The sequence below is a fragment of the Rattus norvegicus genome, chromosome 3 (assembly GCF_036323735.1).
Source record: "Rattus norvegicus strain BN/NHsdMcwi chromosome 3, GRCr8, whole genome shotgun sequence".
Lineage (NCBI taxonomy): Eukaryota > Metazoa > Chordata > Mammalia > Rodentia > Muridae > Rattus > Rattus norvegicus.
Genome location: NC_086021.1, coordinates 30,568,982 through 30,590,999, shown reverse-complemented (window position 1 = coordinate 30,590,999; position 22,018 = coordinate 30,568,982). Strand labels below are relative to the sequence as shown.

General features: G+C 42.7%; 1 protein-coding gene across 7 annotated transcripts in view; it reads left to right on the top strand.

The window, feature by feature from the left end:
* Abo (ABO, alpha 1-3-N-acetylgalactosaminyltransferase and alpha 1-3-galactosyltransferase) overlaps window positions 1-22,018 on the top strand; it is a 44,587-nt gene that overhangs the window by 13,759 nt on the left and 8,810 nt on the right. For 2 of the 7 annotated variants that reach the window (XM_063282947.1, XM_063282944.1), the window contains exons 1-2: window positions 11,815-13,079; window positions 21,772-21,846. The exons of 2 other annotated variants lie outside the window; for them this stretch is intronic. Coding sequence is in view for 1 of the 5 variants with exons in the window: in NM_001160263.2 (NP_001153735.1) it covers window positions 10,213-10,231 (19 nt within the window). In the remaining 4 variants the exon portion in view is untranslated. Of the gene's footprint in view, window positions 1-10,090; window positions 10,232-11,814; window positions 13,080-21,771; window positions 21,847-22,018 lie in introns of those variants that run through there. 3 more of the 7 variants (XM_063282946.1, XM_039104075.2, NM_001160263.2) reach the window with 3 other exon arrangements.

Below are 22,018 nucleotides of genomic sequence, written 5' to 3'. Positions count from 1 at the left end.
TTTATTCACCTGAATAAGAGGTAGCTATAAAAAGTAGCAAGTATCCTCTCCTGGCAGGCCAGGTCTTGGTGAAGTCAGCTTTTCTAGAGACGGTTAGGATGCCCATTTCTTATTTGAACCCATCCTGGGTAACTGCATTCTGTTTTGGATTTACTTGAGCACAAACCCAACATGGGGCTGAGATCCTGCACTATGCTACTCTGTCTTGGTCTAGCATACCTTGGTCTGAGGAACTCAGTAAGTTTTGTGGACTCCAGATGGGTAGCCTGGTGAAGAAGTTCAGTTATAGAGACCACCTGCCAGTGGTTTTTGGGAGAATGGCCTTTCTCTCTGTTGTCCTCTAACAACCTGTGGGTATCTTCTTTACTATGATCTCAGGCAGACCTGGGTCAAGGGTGTGTCACCAGAATACTAACTGTCCCCACTGGTCCTAGGACCACTTATGATATATCAGGCAGCCAGGTCAGCATCCTGGCAGTGGAGGACAGCGATTTATGGGGGAAGTCAAATAGTCTCTAGGAGAGCCAAGAATTTTCCTCTCTCTCTCTCTCTCTCTCTCTCTCTCTCTCTCTCTCTCTCTCATAGTAAAAGCATACTGACTATTCATATACATGGTGGTAGACTTTACTTTTCCCCATCTGAAAGCCTGGGTTGGATCAAGCAGTTTTTAGCCTTTCGATTGATAGAAAGATTCATGTGTTAGGCTAATACATTAAAAAATTGTTAGTCACAAGATATTATTTCAGACACAGAGGTGGGCAAAGCATGGCTATTAAGGAAGGTGACATTAGCCCAAGATAAACTGTAATTAGACTGGTATGGGGACAGTCAGTCAACCTTGTAGAAGGTGCTTGTAAGGTTTAGCCTCTTTTGAGCAAAATTTGGTTCACATGACATTTTTCTAGATTAAGTTGAGAAGATTGGGAGATGGAGACAAGATCTATGGTGAGATTTAAGGCCAGTATGATTTACATAATCAAGTCTAGGCCAGCCTGGGACACATGCCACCTTGTAGAGCGATACAGAGCTAAAGAGATGTCATGAGAGGAAAGACTGGGAAAGATGAGAAGAGGAAGAGTAAGGAGTGGAAGAGATGAGAGGGAGAAGAAAAAGGAGAGAGAGAGAGAGAGAGAGAGAGAGAGAGAGAGAGGAGGGAGGAAGGGAGGGAGGGAGGGAGGGAGGGAGGGAGAGAGATAGAGAGGGAGAGACAGAGAGAGGAGGGAGAGAGAGAGAGAGAGAGAGAGAGGAGGGAGGGAGGGAAGGAAGGAAGAAGGGAGAGAGAGAGAGATAGAGAGAGAGACAGAGAGACAGAGAGACAGAGAGACTGAAGAAGACAGTGGGGACAGATTTGGGGACCATAGCAAAGGTGGGTTAGAGCATGACAGCAGAGGGGAAGCACACACAGTCCCTGTGAGATGAGGTGTGGATGACACTGCCTGTGTCCTTGGAGATACCTGTCTCAGGACACCTGGTTCCTGCACACACACCTCGTCTGCCAGAGTTCTTTCCCGCCCACAAGTGTTGAGAGCTGGGTATTGTCTCTCCTGAGGGTTAGGTCTGCTGTGTGCCTGAGGTCCGGACTGTGCCTAACAACTTGCTGTGCAGAAACTGAACCATCCTGGGTCTTGATATGAACCTCAGAGGTGAGCCGAGGATTAAGGAAGGTCTGGACCAGGCTTTATTGCTACAGGGGTCAGAGGCTCAGAGGTGGCAGGGCCAGGCAGGCTGGCCTGGCAGGAACCCTGTGTGTCATGGGATCTGTGATTCTGCATGTGTACTGTTGAGAGGGATAAGTGGGGCAGAGGCTAGCATCTTATTGGAAAGTCCTGATTTGACTAAGGCAAAACTGCTGTGGGAGGTCATTGAATGCAAGCGATCTGTCTGTTCTTTTGCTGAACATACTCTTCTCCACCTGCCTAGGTACACCGGAACAGAGGTGGTGGTCAGTGGCTATGAATCAGGCCTTTCAGGAGCTCATAGGAGTCTGGGCCACCTGTGGAGAGAAGGGGAAGAAGGCCAAGGGGAGCAGTCCCAGGTGGCCCAGTGGCCTGTAATCCTGCAGGGCTAGAGAGGAGGGGTGAGGGAAGGAAGGGTGGGGCTGGCCCCCCAGCCCTCACCTGGTCAAGCCAGGATCATTTTGCTAGCAAAAAAAAAAAAAAAAAAAATCAGGATATTACGCAAAGAAACACAAAAACAAAGCAAAATTAATCTTGGAAGAGAATTCCTTTTTTCCCAGAAGTGTGTGCTACCTGTGAGGAATACATGGGAGTACAAATGTATTCACTCTAGCTCCAGTGGTGACCGTGTGTCACCCCACCTGTGGGCCTGGACCTTACAATCCGGTGATGCCGGCTAATTCCTAATCAGCACAAAGGGTAAGGGCATGATATGCTCCACAGGCATGTGCTCCGGAGTTTTAGAAGATAGGGGAGGCTATCACTCTTGATAACTAACCACCTTAGATAGCAAACACCCGTTTCTCACTCTCCATCTTTTCTTCCTGTGTTAAAATACATAAATCAAAATAATCATCTTAAACATTTACCCTCATGACAAAGAAGACAGAGTTTCCTTATTTATTTTTCCTGTAGGACGTGTGTTCATGTCCATGTGTGAAGGGTTCAGAGGGCAACTCTGTGGAGGTGCTTCCCCTAATTCATGGGTTCCAGAGCTCAGACTCAGGCTGTCAAGTGTGTGCAGGAAGGCTCTCCCTGCTCTGCCATTTTATTGGCCAATCTTAGCAATTTTAACTGAAAAGTTCAGTGTCTTTAAATTCATTCACTTTAAGTAGGACTGCATAACTTTCTATTTTGGTGAATTTGATGTGGGGAGGAAGCTCAGTGCTGCCCTCCAATACCCCAGGGAGGGGCCTGAGGCCCTGGTCCAGTGTGGATGCAGCGAGACTGTCATAATTTCTATGCTGGGCAAAGGATTGTTCAGTTTCTGGGATGGACCTTTGGATGAGATTGAGGTTGGGTTAGGAAACAAGTTGTTTCCAATTTGTGCTTGAAGCCCATGGGTTGGGCAGCAGGAGTGGGGGCAGGGATGCTCCAAGGATCCACTAAGGGGCTGAGAGGGCAAGGGAGCAAAGATAAAGCAAAGGAGGGACCTGGGCAGGAAAGTCAGGGTTGTATGGAGGACTGAGGTCAGCTTGGTTGGTGGCTGAACTCTCAGAGGACAGAAGAGAAAAGGCAGAGCAAGGCTGCCCAGGTCCCACGGCAGCTGGTTTAGAGGCAGGCAGGGAGGATGAACAACTGGGAGAAAGGCTGGGGCTCTGGCCCTGGGAAGAGTTTTCAATTTTTTTCCTACAAAGGCCAGGCCAGGCATGGGTGGGGTGGGTAGATAGAACAAGTGTCACTTTAAAAAAATCACAGACCAGGTTCATTATATTTTTACTCATGTGAGAAACTACTAGAACACAATGTATAGCAAGGCAGAGGGAGTGGCCTAGCATTTCTCGAGCTGTAGCCCAGGTTAGTAAAAATGTGAATGCATCAGATAGAGGGGAGAGGACAGAACCTTGGGAACAAAAGAGGCGTGCTGTGGGTATTGTAGAGTCTTATCACTGGGCTTATGATATAAGATCTGTCCTGGAAAAGAGGATAAATTTGTTTGTTATGAGACATAGAAAGAATATAAAGAAGTAACTTGGGTGGCCTCGAAAAGGACAATAACTTCTCATTTTTCTTAACTGAATTGATCTTTTATACCATTTTCCTATGCAGTATGAAATTAAGTCAATGTACAGTGTAAAAGACCTTTGAGATGACAAATTTGTTCATCTTGTGATGCTAAGGGCAGGGGTCAATTGTGCTAGAATGCCTGTAGGAAACCAGGTGTGTTCCAAATGTAAAGGTATGCTATTAAGTGATAATCGACTTTTGTCATTTTGATATTTTGAAAAGCTTTCTTATTTATTGCACAATGGCATGAGATTTTGCACTGAGGATACACAAAGAGTTAGAATCTCCATTAGCAACATTCAAAAATGGGGTGAGGAGGTTGGTCTCTAGTTGTTGAAATGTATTAATATCACAAAATAGCTTTGGAAAATTATCTCATGCTTTAAAAGATGAGGTTTGAAGCTGTCTCTTGTGAGGGTTAGGTAGGGAACATGCACCCACAATATATCTCAGCTATCGAAAGGGTGGTGTTTATTTTATTTTATTTGTGTAATTTAGAGAATAACATTTTCAAGACAACTAAAAACATACTGGTAATCTTTGCACAGTGGGATTTTCCATTGTAGGTAAAATACATATTATCCTATAATGTATAACATAAACTTGAAGGTGTTTTTGCAACAAGGCTTCTGCCCCCAACTTTGACCTTTGTTGGAGTTGTTAATCTCTCTCTGAGGAAGAAATTTCTACTGATGTCCCTGTAGAGGTTGCCTATGGTTGAGAGCAGGTACAGAATGATAAACATTTTTCATAGTGTTAGGGTATTAAATATAAAAGCATTCTCTGAAATCTCTCACGATAAGAGGTGAATCTGTAGGAGTGGCTGTGGGGAAGCAAACAACCTGGTTGCAAAGGCCCTACGTGCTGCATGCAAGTCTTGTAGTGACTATCATTTTTCTGATTTTGTTGGTATAGTGAAAACAGGATTCCAAAGACTGTTGGAGGGTTCTCTATGTCCTGCATCCAGTTCTTGCTAGAGCAAGACTTTCAGCAGTTCAATTTCCTTCTTTTGTTGGCCACTTATCAACCGAAACTGAGGAATTGGTCAACACTGTGGTAGGAAAAATACACATCTAGGTTGGTGTGTCACCAGACAGCATTCCAACACGTTTGGAAATCATAAACCAAACTGAGCATTTTAACCCCAAATCTCAAGGAGTAACACTTAACCATCTTCATTTTCCCCAACCATAGGAGCTTAGGTACCTCAATGCTATCAGAAAAGACAGTAACTTACACTTGAGATGACAACTCTCATTACCCATATATTAACAGGAACATCTGCCACAAACAGCTGTATAGATTCTGTATGTCCTTTCTGACTTCTCTATTTTAGCATCTCAGAACTCTTTGTTTTCACTTAGTTGGGGATCCAGGACCAACACCAATACCATTATCAATACCAACACCAACACCAACACCAATACCAATCTAAGTGGAGGACTGTGACAGAGTATGACATTTTTGCAGCAACAATATTGGTAAGACCAGACAAGGTTTTATCACTTACATAAAGAGTTAAAGAGGGTTGTTCCCTGGTGATGTGATGTGATCTCTTGTGGTTTGATTCTAGGGCTATTTGTATTGTTTCGGCTCCCTAAATCACACAGGAACCTGCACTCTGCCTGTAAGGGCCAATAGTAAACTCATGGTTATATTAGTTTCTGATTTAATTATAATAAAGTGTTTTCAACATTATCCAAATAGAAATAGCTAAGAATAGTCAAAGTTTAACAGTACACATATACTTTATATAGATATTCTTCAAAACCATTAGAAATCCACAGGATTTAAAGTCATCTTGTTCTCACTAGATTTTTGACCAACAGACATGTCCGCTCCTGAAAGTGCCCCCTTCAGAGTTCAAAGAAGACATTGAGCGTCACAACCTGCATATGGAGTTACTCCAGTTGTGACAAGGTAGCCACCGGGCAAGAATTGCCCTAGTCCATCTACAGACAAAAATACTGTCCAGGAAAGAACTCGTGATGCAGGCTGCTTGACAGCTTATCTTTACCAAGAGAGGGAAAGCTAAGCCTTTGTAGTCCCTGCTTCACTTAGTTCTGTCAGGTGGATCTGCACCAGAAGGCTGAAGACAGATGCTCAACGTTTAGAGGAATCGGGCCTGTCCATGTAGTCAGCTGTCTCTGCAAGTGGTTAAGTTTCGAAGGCTATATCTTTGTGCTTCCTATGTATTCGGGTGATATTTAATTTGTCCTTGGATCTCTGATGGGGTTGAAGACTAGTTATAGACTCATAATCAAACTTAAGTTGTTCAGCATTAAGGAAGATGGTGCAGATTTGAAAGGATGGTTTTCAGATCGTAATGCAAGTTAAAATCAAAACAAAATTCAGGTATAGAATTCTAAACTCTTTAAGTTAGAATAATGTATGTAAATTGACAAAATTGTTGGACGGGATGTTATTAGTGTATATCATACCTTATAGTTTACATATCAGTTATTACTATAGTCAGTGTATATCTGAGAGAAAAGACGTTTTTAATGGATGAAGCCTGTGAGATGTTGTGGATTGGTTCTAATGCTATTTGTATCAATTCAGCTCCCCAATCACAAAGGACCAAGCATGTCTGCCTGGAAGATGCTGAGGGTCCCTGTGCCCCATTGGCTCTAATTGGTAAACAAAGTTTCCAGTGGTCAATGGCTGCACATGGAGACAGAGGGGGACTTTAGATTTGTGAGCAAGGGAACAATGGGTAGGAGGAGGTTGGAGAATCACCATTGCTGGGAAAGGAGACGGTGCTGGCCTGAGAAATGGAGGGCAGAGAGACAGACACTGCCAACATGGCAGAGTGTGGCCCATAATGGCTGAAGACCTGGGTCCGTGGTGGCCAAGATAGAATGTAGAGTTTAATAAGTAATAATTCAGGAATATCGGAGGGGAGAGTGTGTTAGCCGCGGGGAAGTTTGGAAGTGCCTAGCCATTGCACTGTTTAAGACATATTAAAATAGAAGAATCTGTGTGTGTGTGTGTGTGTGTGTGTGTGTATGTGTGTGTGTTGTGTATAACATATGGTACAGGTATATGTTTGTGTGTATGTGTAGTCTGTATGTGATGTGCATAGTGTCTGTGATGGGTATATGATGTGTGTGTGTATGTATTGTGTATAACATATGGTACAGGTGTGTGTTTGTGTGTATGTGTAGTCTGTATGTGATGTGCTTAGTGTATGTGATGGGTATATGATGTGTATGTGTGTGTGTATCTGTGTGCTGTGGTGTGTGTGTGTGTGTGTGTGTGTGTGTGTCTTTCATTTGTGAATCCAAAGCATTTAGACAGGTAGTAAGGAGCTCGAGTGTACCCACTGGTGACTTTAGAGTGGATTAATCTACTACTGCTTCAGTGACCACATGATATGACACTTCCTACCCCACAGAATCCTTATTATAAACTTCTTTGTTCATGGTGACATAAGGTAGTAAGAGCAGTTGAGGAATAGAGCGTTCCTTGTTAATAGACAGCATTCCTCTTGAAGACATTAGTGCCTTAATTTCTAGTCTAAAATCTTTATCAATTACACCAGCAGTACCGGGAACCCCCATTCATTCTATATTACCTTCCCTCCAAATAACCCCTCTGGGGCTTGGGGAATAGGTCCCCAAGTTCCTGTAGGCACTGCTTGTATGCCCACTGCACTTGTACGAATCATATTCCCAGCTGCTGGCAGGTCTAATCCTGCGTCCCCTGAGGTTGATGCTTGGAGAGGTGAAATGTTTCATTGTCCATTGCCCCCTGACTTGTTGATAACTTTATTCTGGTGCTGCAGGCATAGAAGAAAGGAGCTGTCAATCTTTATCTAGCATGTTCTCCACTGATTGGCCAACAAGTGCAGAATTGTCATGTTAAATTTCCTGTTACCTGTTAGGGAGCCGAGGAGGCATCTGTACAATCTGCAGGTGTCCTGGCTTACCACATCTAAAGCAAATCAGCCCACCTGGTCTCAGTTCTTGCTAGTAACAGACAAAATGTTTTTGTTGGCTGAGTTTGTTGACAGGTGGCTACCTGTCTTTTTCACTGCCTTTGTAAGGCAAAAAAGAAAGTCAACAAAAGATTCTGAAAGGATCATCAACATTTTGAGGAAGGTATGGGTAGGTTTCAGGCCGTTTTGCCATGCTCACAGTGCAGTCACTACAATAGGTCTCTTTCTCAGATGAGGCTCTTGACAAGGAGCAGTGTTGGTGGCAGTGGTGCCCCACCCCCATGAGAGGGCACATTACCAGCTGAATGAGGGAAGTGTGCAGAGAGGTTCTTCCCTGGACCCTCATCTGAGCCACTTCAGGAAGCTGTTGTCTATCCAGTTAATACTTCACGGAAATGCCTTACCAGAAATGTGTCTTGATTGATTTTAGATTTTGCCAAGTTGGTTGATATGTTTAACCACCACAGAAGGGTTGGCAACTTTTATGTGGTTGGATTTTATGAATTCTTTGTGCACTTTGGATGATAGTTCTTTATCAAGTAATGTCTTTTGCAATCAGTTCACGAGTTGTCTTTCCTTTGCTCCTTTGTTAGAGCAGAAAAATATAATTTTAAGGAAAGGCAGCTTTTAGCCATCTCTTTCATGTACCTGTCCTTGGTGTTGTATCTAAAATGTCATCATCAAAACTCCCATTGTCTCCGTTTGCTCCTGAGTAACTGAGTAACGTTAGTAACTGACTTGCATGTAACTCTGTGAACTGTATGGAGTTAACTTTTATGACGTCTGGGTAGTGTCTTCCTTGTTTGCTCTGCATGTGAATGTTCAAGGGGTCAAGCTCTGTTATTTCTCTACAATATTGGCCTCAATATTTTGCTTAAGGTCAGTGCACTAGGTCTATTTCTGGGCTCTCTGTTCTGCCCCATTGGCCTATTTGTCCAGTCTTTCAAATATCATGCTTCCTCAGGTAATTTGAGTCCTCAGGATCTATCCTTCATCACTATGTTGTTTGTCCTGGGACCTTTACCTTCCTGACATAAAATTTAAAATCAGTCTTTTGTTGAGTCAGAGTGTCTTATCTTAGGCTGATGTAGGAATCACTAGGTAGCCAAGGATGGCCTTGAAATCTTGATTCTCCTGCATCCACCTTGTTTTACTGCTGTGAAGAGACACCATGACCAAGGCAACTCTTATACAGACAACATTTAATTGGGGCTGGCTTAAAGGCTCAGAGGTGCAGTCCATTATCACCAAGGCAGCATCCAGGCAGACATGGTCCAGGAGGAGCTGAGAGTTCCACATCTTCATCTGAAGGCTGCTAGCAGAATACTGACTTCCAGGCAGTTAGGAGTCTTAAAGCCCATACCCACAGCAACACATCTACTCCAACTGAGCCACACCTTCTAATAGTGCCACTCCCTGGGTCGAGCATCCACACACCTGCAAAGTGCTGGAATCTACCTAGTTTTGTGCATCGTAGGAAAACCACTCTACCAACCGAGACAAACTTCCAGCTCTCAATCAGTCTTTTGATATTTACGAAAGAACCTGCTAGGATTTTGATGGTGCTCTATTGACTCTATCGAAGTCTGGGATGGGCAGGTATCTCGACAGCTTTGAGATGTCTCACGTATAAACTGTGGTCTCTTTCTACTAATGTGGCATTTGATGGGAGAAGGCAGAATGGGTCCTTGTGACTGGCCTGGCTGGTGTCCAGTTCCCTTGTGAGCAGGCCAGGCAGTAGAAGCCTGGGAAGGAGCAGCTGACTAGGAGAGAAGTGAAGGTTGGTGGTGAGACCCTAAGGCTTCAGGTTTCTGGCACATAGCATGCAGTGCAAGATTGAGACCCTGGGTCCCACATCCAACAGGAGTTGGAGGGTGAAGGCTGACAGCCATTAGAGGAGTAAAAATATGGGTTAAAAATTAATTAAGTTGCGGGGCCACCAAACTCCATTCTGCTTGACCCTGTCACATCTGGGTGATTCTGTGTTCTCACCTGCTAAAAGTGGTTTAGGAGGACACAGCCAAGAAGCAGAAGTGTAAACAGGTCTCTAATAGCCTTGGAAGTACCACCCAGAACAGGGCACTGGCTGGTACCTTGGTCTTTGAGCGCTAGCTCCTCCTCCCTGAAGATACCCTTCAGGTATGGTGTCTGCCTGCCTAGAGGCCCTATCAGACAGAGGACAAAATCTAGGTCACCAGACAGGACCGTGGGGTTGGAGATGCAGAGGGTTGCTGCTGAGTCCTGTGAACTGGAATTGCATGCGTAACCAGCCGCTAGAGTTAACGACTTTTCAGGGAGCTGAGGTTCTCTAGGCAGGAACTACTCAGGTCACTCTGGAGTGGGACCAATGGGGGTAGGAGCACGCCCTGGGTGGGGGTATGTGCCCCAGGATAAAGGACTGAATGCCACAGGCCGGGAGGGGCGGTGCTTCTTGTGCACCACGTGGATCTCTGGAGCAGTCAGCTTGTGCTCTGTTTGCGGAACGTTGGTCAGTAGGAGGCTCCGGGTGCCGGAGGGTCTGTGTTCCTGGGTGCTACTCCTCCCTGCCTGTATCCTTCGGGCGTTGAACTCGGGTGCTGCAGCAGAGCAATGAAGGATCTGCGGTTCGGTGAGTGATCCTATCAGGGCTGCGGTAAGCAGCAAGATCTGTTTTACCTGGAAAAGCTTCTGGTTTCCGCAGGGAACTGGGAGTTAAACCCAGAGTGAGCTTAGAGGAAAGGAGAGGGAGAGAGGGGATCCCTGAAAGTCAGGCGAGGACCCTCCCCTACCTGAGGCGCATCAGGCTTTTCTTAATAAACGTTTTATCGTCTTGTCACACCTTCTGGTGCTTCTGTTTTCCTCACACGGAACATTTTGTATTTCTCTTTGTCCAGATTGCTCATTTTCCGGTCAATTTAGGCTGTCTTGAGATCTCTTCTGCCACACTATTAATCCAAAACGCTTCAATTTAACCTCAGGTATATATTTTAGACAAGGGCAGAAAGCAGCTGCATTCTTGCCAAAATGTCTCAAGAATGGTCTTAAGGCCACTCACCAGTATCCTTCCCTTCTGAAACTTGAGCTGGGCTCTCATGGTTTCTATCGCTCTCAGCTGCTGTCTTCCGTGCTCCTACTCAGATGCACATTAAATCCCCTTAGAGAGTTCAAACGCTTTTCTAGCCTGAAGTTGCAGAGTTCACATTCGGCCGACAACAGCATGGCCAGGCCTGTCACAGCAATACCCCGTTCCCTGGTCTCAGCTTCTGTCTTAGTCACTGTTCTTTCTATTCCTGTGAAGAGACAGCATGACCATAGGAAGTCTGACAAAAGAAAGCATTTCTTTGGGGCTTGCTTACAGTTTCAGAGGCTTATAGTCCATTATCATCATGGTAACACCCATGGCATTGGAGCAGTATCCTAGAGCGACATCCTCCTCCCTAGGCAGCATCAGAGTATGATAGAGGAGAGAGAGAGAGAGAGAGAGAGAGAGAGAGAGAGAGAGAGAGAGAGAGAGAGAGAGAGGGAGGAGAAAGAGTTTTGGCCTGACATTTACCTTTGAAACCTTAAAGCCCACCCCCAGTGACACAGCCACTCCAGCAAGGCCACACCTACTCTAATGAAACCTCACCACCTAAATCTTCTCAAATAGTGCCCGTCCCCGGTGACTAAGCATTCAGATATGTGAGTCTACGTGGGTCATTCTTATTCAAACTACCACAGTCCAGTTTCCCAGATATGATTTTATGATGCCCATAGAATCCTATACTCTCAACGCACACCCATATTCTTATAGCGTGCTAGGGTAATTTCATTTTTATTTCGAGGAATAAGGCACTTGTCATTCAGTGCTGGATGGGTGGTGCTGGACAGATGATGGAGCACTGGCAAAGCCCTCCAATGAACAAACAACCCGCACCCTGATTTATACAACATGGAGTCACTCAGAGCAGGACACATGATTCCAACAGTCACAGTGTTAGTGCTCAGTCGGCCATGATGTCCTTGGGTTCACTGATGTGTCAGGAAGCCCTTGGGTTGTGAAGGGGCGAGGCACTCCCTTGTTGCTAAGGGGAGGTTTGGAGAGACACAGTGGGAAGGGTGAACGGAGCTGTGCTGACCACAAAGTTTTGGAATTAAAGGCCTGCGCCAACATGCCTAACTCTTAATATATTCCTATTTTATTTATTTATTTATATATATTTGTTTATTATTAATCATTCCATTCATTTACATCTCAAATGATATCCCACTTCCTGGTTACTCCTTCACCAATTTTGATTTGCATTTCTTGATGACTAAGGATGTTGAACATTTCTTTAGGTGCTTCTCAGCCATTCGAGATTCCTCAGTTGAGAATTCTTTGTTTAGCTCTGTACTCCATTTTTCATAGGGTTATTTGGTTCTCTTAAGTCTGACTTCTGGAGTTCTTTGTATATATTGGGTATTGGCCCTCTGTTGAATGTGGGATGGGTAAAGATCTTTTCCCAATCTGTTGGTTGCCATTTTGTCCTATTGACAGTGTCTTTTGCCTTACAAAAGCTTTGCAGTTTTATGAGGTCCCATTTGTTGATTGGTGATGGGCATACACGCAAAAGATGCTCCACCATATAACAAGGACACATGATCCACTATGTTCACAGCAGCCTTATTTATAATAGCCAGAAGCTGGAAACAACCCAGATGTCTTTTAACGGATGAATGGATAAAGAAAATGTGGTACATCTACACACTGGAGTACTAAGTTTTTTAAAAACAATGACTTCATGAAATTCTTAGGCAAATGGATGGAACTAGAAAATATCATTCTGAGTGAGATAACCCAGTCACAAAAGAACACACATGGTATGGACTCACTAATAAGAGGCTAGTAGGCAAAAAGCTCAGAATACCCAAGATACAATTCACAGACATTATGAAGCTCAATAAGAAGAAAGACCAAAAGGTGAATGCTTCAGTCCTTCTTAGAAGAGGGAACAATATTCTCAAGGGAGGAAATACTGGGACAAAGTGTGGAGCAGGAACTGAAGGAAAGGCCATCCAGAGACTGCCCTACCTAGGGATTCATCCCATATATAGACACCAAACCCAGACAGTATTGCAGATGCCAAGAAGTGCATGCTGACAGGAGCCCGATATAGCTGTTTCCTGAGAGGCTTTGCCAGAGTCTGAGAAATACAGAGGTGGATGCTCAAAGCCAACCATTGGACTGAGCATGGGGTCCTCAATGGAGGAGTTAGAGAAATGACTGAAGGAGCTGAAGGGGTTTGCAACTCATTGGAAGAACAGTATCAATGAACAAACCCCCCACCCCCAGAGCTTCCAGGGACTAAACCACCAACCAGAGTACACATCGAGGGACCCCTGGCTCCAGCCGTATATGTAGCAGAGGATGGCCTTGTTGGACATCAATGGGAGGAGAGGCCCTTGGATCTGAGAAGGCTTGATGCCCCAGTGTAGGAGAATGCCAGAGCGGGGAGGTAAGAGTGGGTGTGGGAGCACCCTCATAGAAACAGGGGAAGGGAGGATGGGATATGGGATTTCCAGAGGGGAAACTGGGAAAGGGCATAACATTTGAAATGTAAATAATAAAATACCCAATAAAAAACCCTTTGAGATGGGTGGGTGTTACCATCCTTCAACCGGGGGCCATGCCTGTCTGCTGGAGGTGGTCTTTACAGGTCTATCTCCCCCTTCTCTGCTCCCTTTGGCTAAAGTCATCTCCGTTGGGTCCTAGGAGCCTCACGTTTCTCTGGTGTCTGGCACTCTTTGGTGGCTATCTCCAGTTCCTCATCCCCCCGGCTACATACTTTTGTTCCATTTCCTGACCCTCTGTTCTTCCCTCACATCTCCTCAAGTTGCTGATACTGCCATCCTTATTTCCTCCCTCTCCTTTCTCCCTCCATGTTCCCCTTTCCCTCTACCTCCCACAATCGTCCTGGTCCCCCCTCAATACAGGACTGAACCATCCACTGTCTGGTCTTTCTTCCTTCTATGCTCCATATGCCCTGTGGTATTATGTGGGTGGTGTTATGGGCACTGTAAGCTTTTGGGCTAATATCCGCTTATTAGTGAGTGTATACCATGTGTCCTTTTTGTGTCCGTGATACCTCACTCAGGATGATATTTTCTAGTTCCACCCATTTGTCTGTGAATTTCATGATGTCATTGTTTTTTATCGCTGCATAGTACTTCATTGTGTAGATGTACCACATTTTCTGTATCCATTCTACTGTTGAGGGACATCTGGGTTCTTTCCAAATTCTGGGCATTTTAAGTAAGGCTGCTATGAACATAGTGGAGCACGTGCCCTTGTTATATGTTAGAGCATCTTTTAAGTATATGCTCAGGAGTGGTATAGCTCAGGAAACAACTATTTCCAGTTTTCTCAGGAACTCCAGACTGATTTCCAGAGTGGCTGTACCAGTTTGCAATCCCTCCAGCAATGGAGGAGTGTTCCTCTTTCTCCACATCCTTGCCAACATGTGCTGTCACCTGGGTTCTTTTTATCTTAGCCATTCTGACTGGTGTGAGGTGGAATCTCAGGGTTGTTTTGATTTGCAATTTTCTGATGACTAAAGATATTGAACATTTCATTAAGTGCTTCTCAGCCATTCGAGATTCCTTGGTTGAAAATTCTCCGTTTAGCTCTGTACTCTACTTTTTAATAAGTTTATTTGGTTCTCTGGAGTCTACCTTCTTAAGTTCTTTGAATACATCTAACACATGTAGGGTTGGTAGATATCGTTTCCCAATCTGTGGGTTGCTGTTTTTTCCTCTTGACAGTGTCCTTTGCTCTGCAGAAGCTTTTCAATTTTATGAGGTCCCATTTGTCGATTGTCGCTTTCAAAACATAAGCCATTGGTGTTCTGCTCAGGAAGTTTTCCCTGTGCCCAATTATTCAAGGCTCTTCCCCACTTTCTCTTCTATTAGTTTGGGTGTATCTGGTTTGATGTGGAGGTCCTCGATCCACTTGGTCTTGAACTTTGTACAAGGAGATAAGAATGGGTTGATTTGCATTCTTCTACGTGCAGACTGCCAGCAGAACCAGCACCATTTGTTGAAAATGCTGTGTTTTTTCCCCACTGGGTGGATTTAGCTTCTTTGACAAAGATCAAGTGACCATAGGTGTGTGGGTTCATTTCTGGGTCTTCAGTTCTGTTCCATTGATCTACCTGCCTGTCTCTGTGCTAACACCATGTCATTTTTATCACTACTGCTCTATAGTATAGCTTGTGGTCAGGGATGGTGATTCCCCCAGAAGTTCTTTTATTGCTGAGAATAGTTTTTGCTCTCCTGGGTTTTTTGTTATTCCAAATGAATTTTAGAATTGCCTTTTCTAACTCTATGAAGAATTGAGTTGGAATTTTGATGGGGCTTTTATTAAATCTGTAGATTACTTTTGGTGAGATGATATTTAATTATAGTAAATATTTTTACTATGTTAATCCATGAGCATGGAAGACCTTTCCATCTTCTGAGGCCTTCTTTGATTTATTTTTTCAGGGATTTGAAGTTCTTGTCATACAGATCTTTCACCAAGATCAAACCAAGATACTTTATATTATTTGTGACTATTGTGAAGGGTGCTGTTTCCCCAATTTCTTTCTCAGCCCTTTTATCCTTTTAGTAGAGTAAGTTCACTGATTTGTTTGACTTAATTTTATGTCCATCCACTTTGCTGAAGTTGTTTATAAACTGTAGGAGCTCTCTGGTAGAATTTTGAGGGTAACTTATGAATACTACCATATCATCTGCAGATAGTCATATCTTGACGTCCTCCCCCAAATTTGTATCCCTTTGATCTCTTTTTGTTGTCTATTTGCTCTGGTTAGGATTTCCAGTACTTTATTGAATAGGGAGGGAGAGAATGGGCAGCTTTGTCTAGTCCCTGATTTTAGTGGGATTGCTTTAAGTTTCTCTCCATTTAGCTTGATGTTGGCTATTGGTTTGCTGTATATTGTTTTTTATCATAGTTAGGTATGCACCTTGAATTCCTGATCTCTCCAATACTTTTTTTAAAAAAGATTTATTCATTTATTATATGTAAGTACACTATAGCTGTCTTCAGATACACCAGAAGAGGGCATAGGATCTCTTTACAGATGGTTGTGAGCCACCATGTGGTTGCTGGGAATTGAACTCAGGACCTCTGGAAGAGCAGTCGGTGCTCTTAACTGCTGAGCCATCTCTCCAGCCCCCTCTCCAATACTTTTAACATGAATGGGTGTTGAATTTTGTCAAATGTTTTCTCAGCATCTAAGGAGATGATCATGTGGTTTTTTTCTTTGTGTTTGCTTATATAGTGGGTTACATTGATGGATTTCTGTATATTGAACCATCCCTGCATTTCCTGGGTTGAAGCCTACTTGATTATGGTTGATGATCGTTTTGATGTGTTCTTGGATTCGGTTTGTGAGAATTTTACTGAGTATTTTTGCATCGATATTCGTAAGGGAAATTGGTCTGTAGTTCTCTTTCTTTGATTTTTTTTTTTTGTCGTTTAGGTATCAGTGTAACTGTGGCTTGATAGAAAGAATTGAGTAGTGTTCCTTCTGTTTATATTTTATGGAATAATTTGAGGAGTATTGGTATTAGATCTTCTTTGAAGATCTGATAGAATTCTGCAAAACCATCTGACCCTGGACTTTTTTTGGTTGGGATACTTTTAATGACTGCTTCAATTTCCTTGGGGGTTATGGGGCTGTTTAGATGATTTATCTGATCCTGATTTTAAACTTTGGTACCTTTTATCTGTCTAGGAAATCATCCATTTCATCCAGGTTTTTCAGTTTTGTTGAGTATAAACTTTTGTAGTAGGGTCTGATTGTTTTTAATTTCCTCAGTTTCTGTTGTTATGTCTCCTTTTTTTTATTCCTAATTTTGTTAATTCGGACACTGTTTCTGTGTCCTCTGGTTAGTCTGGCTAAGGGTTTATCTATCTTGTTGATTTTCTCAAAGAACTAGCTCCTAATTTTGTTGATTTTTTTGTATAGCTCTTTTTATTTTTAGTTTATTGATTATAGCCCTGAGTTTGATTATTTCTTGTCAACTACTCCTCTTGGGTGTATTTGCTTCGTTTTGTTCTAGAGCTTTCATGTGTGCTGTCAAGCTGCTAATGTATGCTCTCTCCAGTCTCTTTGTGGAGGCACTCAGGGCCATGAGTGAAAAGCTTTCATTGTGTCCCATAAGTTTTGGTATGTTGTGCTTTCATTTTCACTACATTCTAAAAGTCTGTAATCTCTTTATTTCCTCCCTGACCAAATTATCATTGAGTAGACAGTTGTTTGGCTTCCACGTATATGGGGGTTTTCTGTTGTTTTGTTGCTATTGAAGACCAGCCTTAGTCCGTGGTGTCCATAGAATACATGGGATTAATTCAGTGTTCTTGTATCTGTTGAGGCCTGTTTCGTGATCAATTATATGGTCAATTTTGGAGAACATTCCATGAGGTGCTGAGAAGAAGGTATATTCTTTTGTTTTAAGATGAAATCTTCTGTAGATGTCTGTTAAATCCATTTGGTTCATAATTTAGTTTCCCTGTGTCTTTGTTTAGTTTCTGTTTCCATGAACTGTCCATTGGTAAGAATGGGGTGTTGGAATCTCCTACTATTATTAATGAGGTTCAGTATGTGCTTTGAGGTTTAGTAACATTTCTTTTACAAGTCTGGGTCTCCTTGCATTTGGGCCTAGGTGCTCAGAATTGAGAGTTCATCTTGGTGGAGTCTTTTCTCTGATGACTATGCAGTGTCTTCCACCTTTTTCTGACAACTTTTGCTTGAAAGACTGTTTTGTTGGAAATTAGAATGGCTACTCCAGCTTTTTTCTTGTGACCATTTGCTTGGGAAAAAATTTCCCATCCTTTTATTCTAAGGCAATGTCTATCTTTGACTCTGAGGTGTGTTTCATGTATGCAGCAAAATTCTGGATCCTGTTTACATATCCAGTCTGTTACCCTATTCTTTTTTTAGTATTATTTAAAGAGTACTTTATTAGTTTTTGTATCAAACCCACATAGATAAGACCTTGCATATTTAATACAGTTTGTCAGCCCTGTACAAATGGAAAAAATTAAGTTCAACATTTCTAGACCAATATGACTGTTAATTTCTGTACAATGCCAACTCAACACAGTAAACTGGGGTACTTTTTTCCAAATTTGACAGCACAGCTAAAGTTTCCAAAAATTAAAAAAATATATATTTATATAAAATCAATGATAGCAGTGTGTTGTGCATCAACAGCAGCCACAGCTTTTCCAGGTTCTGCAGTCTTTTGAACAAAATTGTAGAGACATCCAGCACACTCCATTAAAAAAAGTAAAAAACAAAACCCCAGGAAACAGCACAGTTCTGTTACTCTTGTGGTACCTGGCACCATTTTTTTCTTAACGTTAGCTTCTCAATTGTCATCTGGAAAGAACACATTCTGAAGAACATCATCAAAAACAGGTCTGATAAAGCACGGTCACAACTACGTATCATGAAGTAGGTACAAACTATTTTACATTCACAGAGGTATGGTGCAGTACTGTCCACCATCTATAGTACTAGAGCATACAGTTTAAAAGGCATACCCTATGCCTTTGTTTTGGGGAATCGAGTCCATTGATATTGAGAGATATTAGGGGCCAAGGATTGTTGCTTCCTGTTCCTTTTGTTGTTAGAGGTGGAATTATGTTTGTGTTTTTCTCTTCTTTTTTGTGAAAATATTAATTACTTGACTTTCCTTGGGTGTAGTTTCTCTCCATGTGTTGGACTTTTCCTTCTGTTATCCTCTGTAGGGCTAGATTTGAGGAAAGATATTTTTTTAAATTTGGTTTTGTCTTGGAATACCTTGGTTTCTCCATCTATGGTTATTTTAAATTTTGCTGGGTATAGTAGCCTGGGCTGCCATTTTTGTTCTCAGGGTGCCCAGGTCTTCTGGCTTAGAGTCTCTGGTGAGAAGTCTGGTGTAATTCTGGTAGGTTTGCCTTTATATGTTACTTGTCCTTTTTTCCTTACTGCTTTTTTTTTCTTTTTTTTTCAGAGCTGGGGACCGAACCCAGGGCCTTGTGCTTCCTAGGCAAGCGCTCTACCACTGAGCTAAATCCCCAACCCCTCTTACTGCTTTTAATATTCTTTCTTTGTTTTGTGCATTTGGTGTTTTAATTATTATGTGACGGGAGGACTTTCTTTTCTGGTCCAGTTGGAGTTCTGCAGGCTTCTTGTATGTTCATGGGCATCTCTTTCTTTAGATTAGGGAAGTTTTCTTCTATAATTTTGTTGAAGATGTTTGCTGGCCCTTTACGTTGGAAATCTTACTTTATTCTATACCTACTATTATCGGCTTTGGTCTCTTCATTGTGTCCTGGATTTCTTGCATGTTTTGAGATAGGAACATTTTGCTTTTTGTATTTTCCTTGACTGTTGTTGTGTTGATGTCCTTTAGTGTATCTTCTGCACCTGAGATTTTTTCTTCTATCTCTTGTATTGTCTTGGTGACGCTTGCATCTGTGATCCCCGTTTTCATGCCTAGGATTTCCATCTCCAGGGATGTCTCCCTTTGAGCTTTCTTTAATGATTCTATTTCCATTTTTAGATCTTTGAACAGTTTTGTTCATTTCCTTCACCTGTTTGTGTTCTGTAACTCTTTAAGTGATTTGTGTGTTTCCTTTTTTAAGGACTTCTACTTGTTTACTTGTGTTCTCCTGAATTTCTTTAAGAGAGAACACAATTTTAATTTCTTTCCACACTCTCTTTATGTCCTTCTTAAATTCCTCTATCAACTTCATGAAATGAGAATTAAGATCTGAATCTTGATTTATAGGTGTGTTGGGATATCCAGAGCTTGTCGTGGTGGGAGAACTGGGTTCTGATGGTGCCAAGTCAAATTGGTTCTGTTGCTTATGTTCTTACGCTTGTCTGTCACCATCTGGTTATTTCTGGTGTTTTCTGGCCTTCCTGTCTCTGACTGGAGCCTCCCCTTCCTGTGATCCTGTGATCTTGGATCTGTCAGGATACCTGTGGAGTAGAGCTGCAAGTGTGGGCTGTGTGTCATCGGGTCCAGCACCTGGGCTCTACCCCGGCACAGGCGGGAACAGAAATGCCCCATATATTCTTAATGTACAGTAAGTGTTTAGGAAGCAGGCATATCACTGAGAAAGTGTTCCTGCTCCCACAACATGTCTTGTTCCTGGAGGCCAGACATCCCAAGTCCCTGTTGATTGCAGTTATCTCCCTACTTTCTGATTATGCACCCGGGTCACATCTGGGCTTTTAGGCTTCAATGTCACAGTCAGACTCACATTTTTTTTTCTGAGCATTTTCTATGAGCATTGGTGCTCCTCTTTCATTTTGATTTTATTCATTAATCTCTCATGAATTTTTGTTTGTTTTTGTTTTTGTTTTTTTTTCCAGCAGGATTTCTCTGCGTAACAGCCCTGGCTGTCCTAGAACTCACTTTATAGTTCAGGCTGTTCTCGAGCTCAGAGACCCAACTGTCTCTGCCTCCTGAGTGCTGGGAGTAAAGGTGTAAGTCACCACTACCTGGCTCGTTTCTCAGTATATGATCAGCCACTGCTTTTCTGATTTTATTAAATTTTTTTGAGAATTAATGTTGGGGCTTTTGATTTTGATTTTTTTCGATTTTGTCTTTGTTTCTTTCTGGCTTATTGAGTTTTGCCCTCATCTTTATTGTCTGTTTCCTTCACTTTTGGTATAATGTTTTCCCTTTTCTGTTTGTGTTGTCATCAGAAGTGAGCTTGACTGTTCTGTGCTCATGCACACCCCCACACACTCACACACATGCACACCCCCGCCCTTCACCTACCTTTTTTTTTTTTTTTTTTCCGGAGCTGGGGACCGAACCCAGGGCCTTGTGCTTGCTAGGCAAGCACTCCACCACTGAGCTAAATCCTCAATCCCCTCACCTACCTTTCTTAAAAACCACTGCCTGAATATTGCAGCTTGGAAGGTGAAGGGCTCATGAAGCCCCACCTCTGTCTAAGGAGTCAATGATAACTCACAGCTGTGGGGAGGAAAGCATCCACTTTCTTGAGGAAGAAAGCCCGGAGAAGCTACTCATGCTCCCATAGATGACCCTACATCCAAGCACATACAGGTAGTACTAAGTGGACTTAGTGGGTTTTAAAAGAAACACACTTGTGTGGAAAGTGGCTAAGGGCAGCAGGAGGGGATTAGAGGAAGAGACTTTTCTTCTGTTTTCTTGATCGTGAGTCACTGTCCGCCCCAGACTTTTAGCTTGGCTGTAGGCACCCCCCTTCGTTTTCTCTTTTCTGTGTCTATTTTCTCAGCTTTGTTAACTATGCCATAAATGTTTATCTATGGTCTCGGTGTCATGAACGTTCATTTATTTATGTTACAGTGTGTCATCACTTCTTTCAAATCAACAAGAAAGAATGTCCCTCTGGCCTTAAATTAAGCTGTGCACCTGCTGTTCATTTTTTCAGTTTCTTTTCTGCAGGCTCCTGACAGCCGGCTTCCCCTCTCTGTGGTGTGGCCTCAGTTTCCCTGATCCTTTGTACTTCTGTTTTCATGTCTCATCTCTACGTGTGACAGGCTCAGCGACTACGTCAGCTGAACAAGGTTTCATGAACCAAAGTCAATGCCTAAATTGGTTTTATTAGTATGATACTTTTTAAAAGTTATTAAACATCAAATGAAAATAGTATCATTTTCAGTAACATCTGAAGACAAGAGTGGTTACTGACAAACTAATGCCTATACATTGAATATTAGTTACAGAACTGAATATGGACACCCCATGCATAGGTGGGAAGATCTAATGTTGCTAAGCTGCCTTCTGCCTAGGCTGGTGGTTGGAGCTTGCATCACACCATGCAAAACTCTGGGGAAAATTGTATAGAAATCAACAAACTGACTTTAAACCTTAAATGAAAATTCAAAGGTTTGAAAATAGACAGATAGTCAAAGGTTTCAAAATATTTTTAAAAGCAAAAGCATAGCTGGAGGAATTGCCCTTCAGGTTATATTACACGGCCGCAGTTGTCACTGCAGGTTGGAGTCAGGGTAGACTACAGTTCCATAGACTGGACACATAGTCCAATCTTGGCCCCACATACTAGTCAAGTGGTTTTAGGTTTAAAGATTTAATTTTATTACTTTAAAATTATGTGGCTGTGGATGTGTCTGTCTGTGGTTGTGCGCACAGGTACCTGTGGAGATCAGAGGTATCGGCAGACCCTCTTGGAGCTGGAATTATGGAGACTGTTTGCCATCTGAGAGGGTAATGGAATTGAATTTGGGTCCTCAGCTATGCAATGTGCTCTCTGAACTGCTGAGCTGTCTCATTAGCTTGATTGCTTAGAGAAAATAGTTTTTCTTATTTTAGATTTACTTTTTATTGTTTGAGGATTTCATACATGCATATACATGTTTTGATCAGATCAACCGCTTAT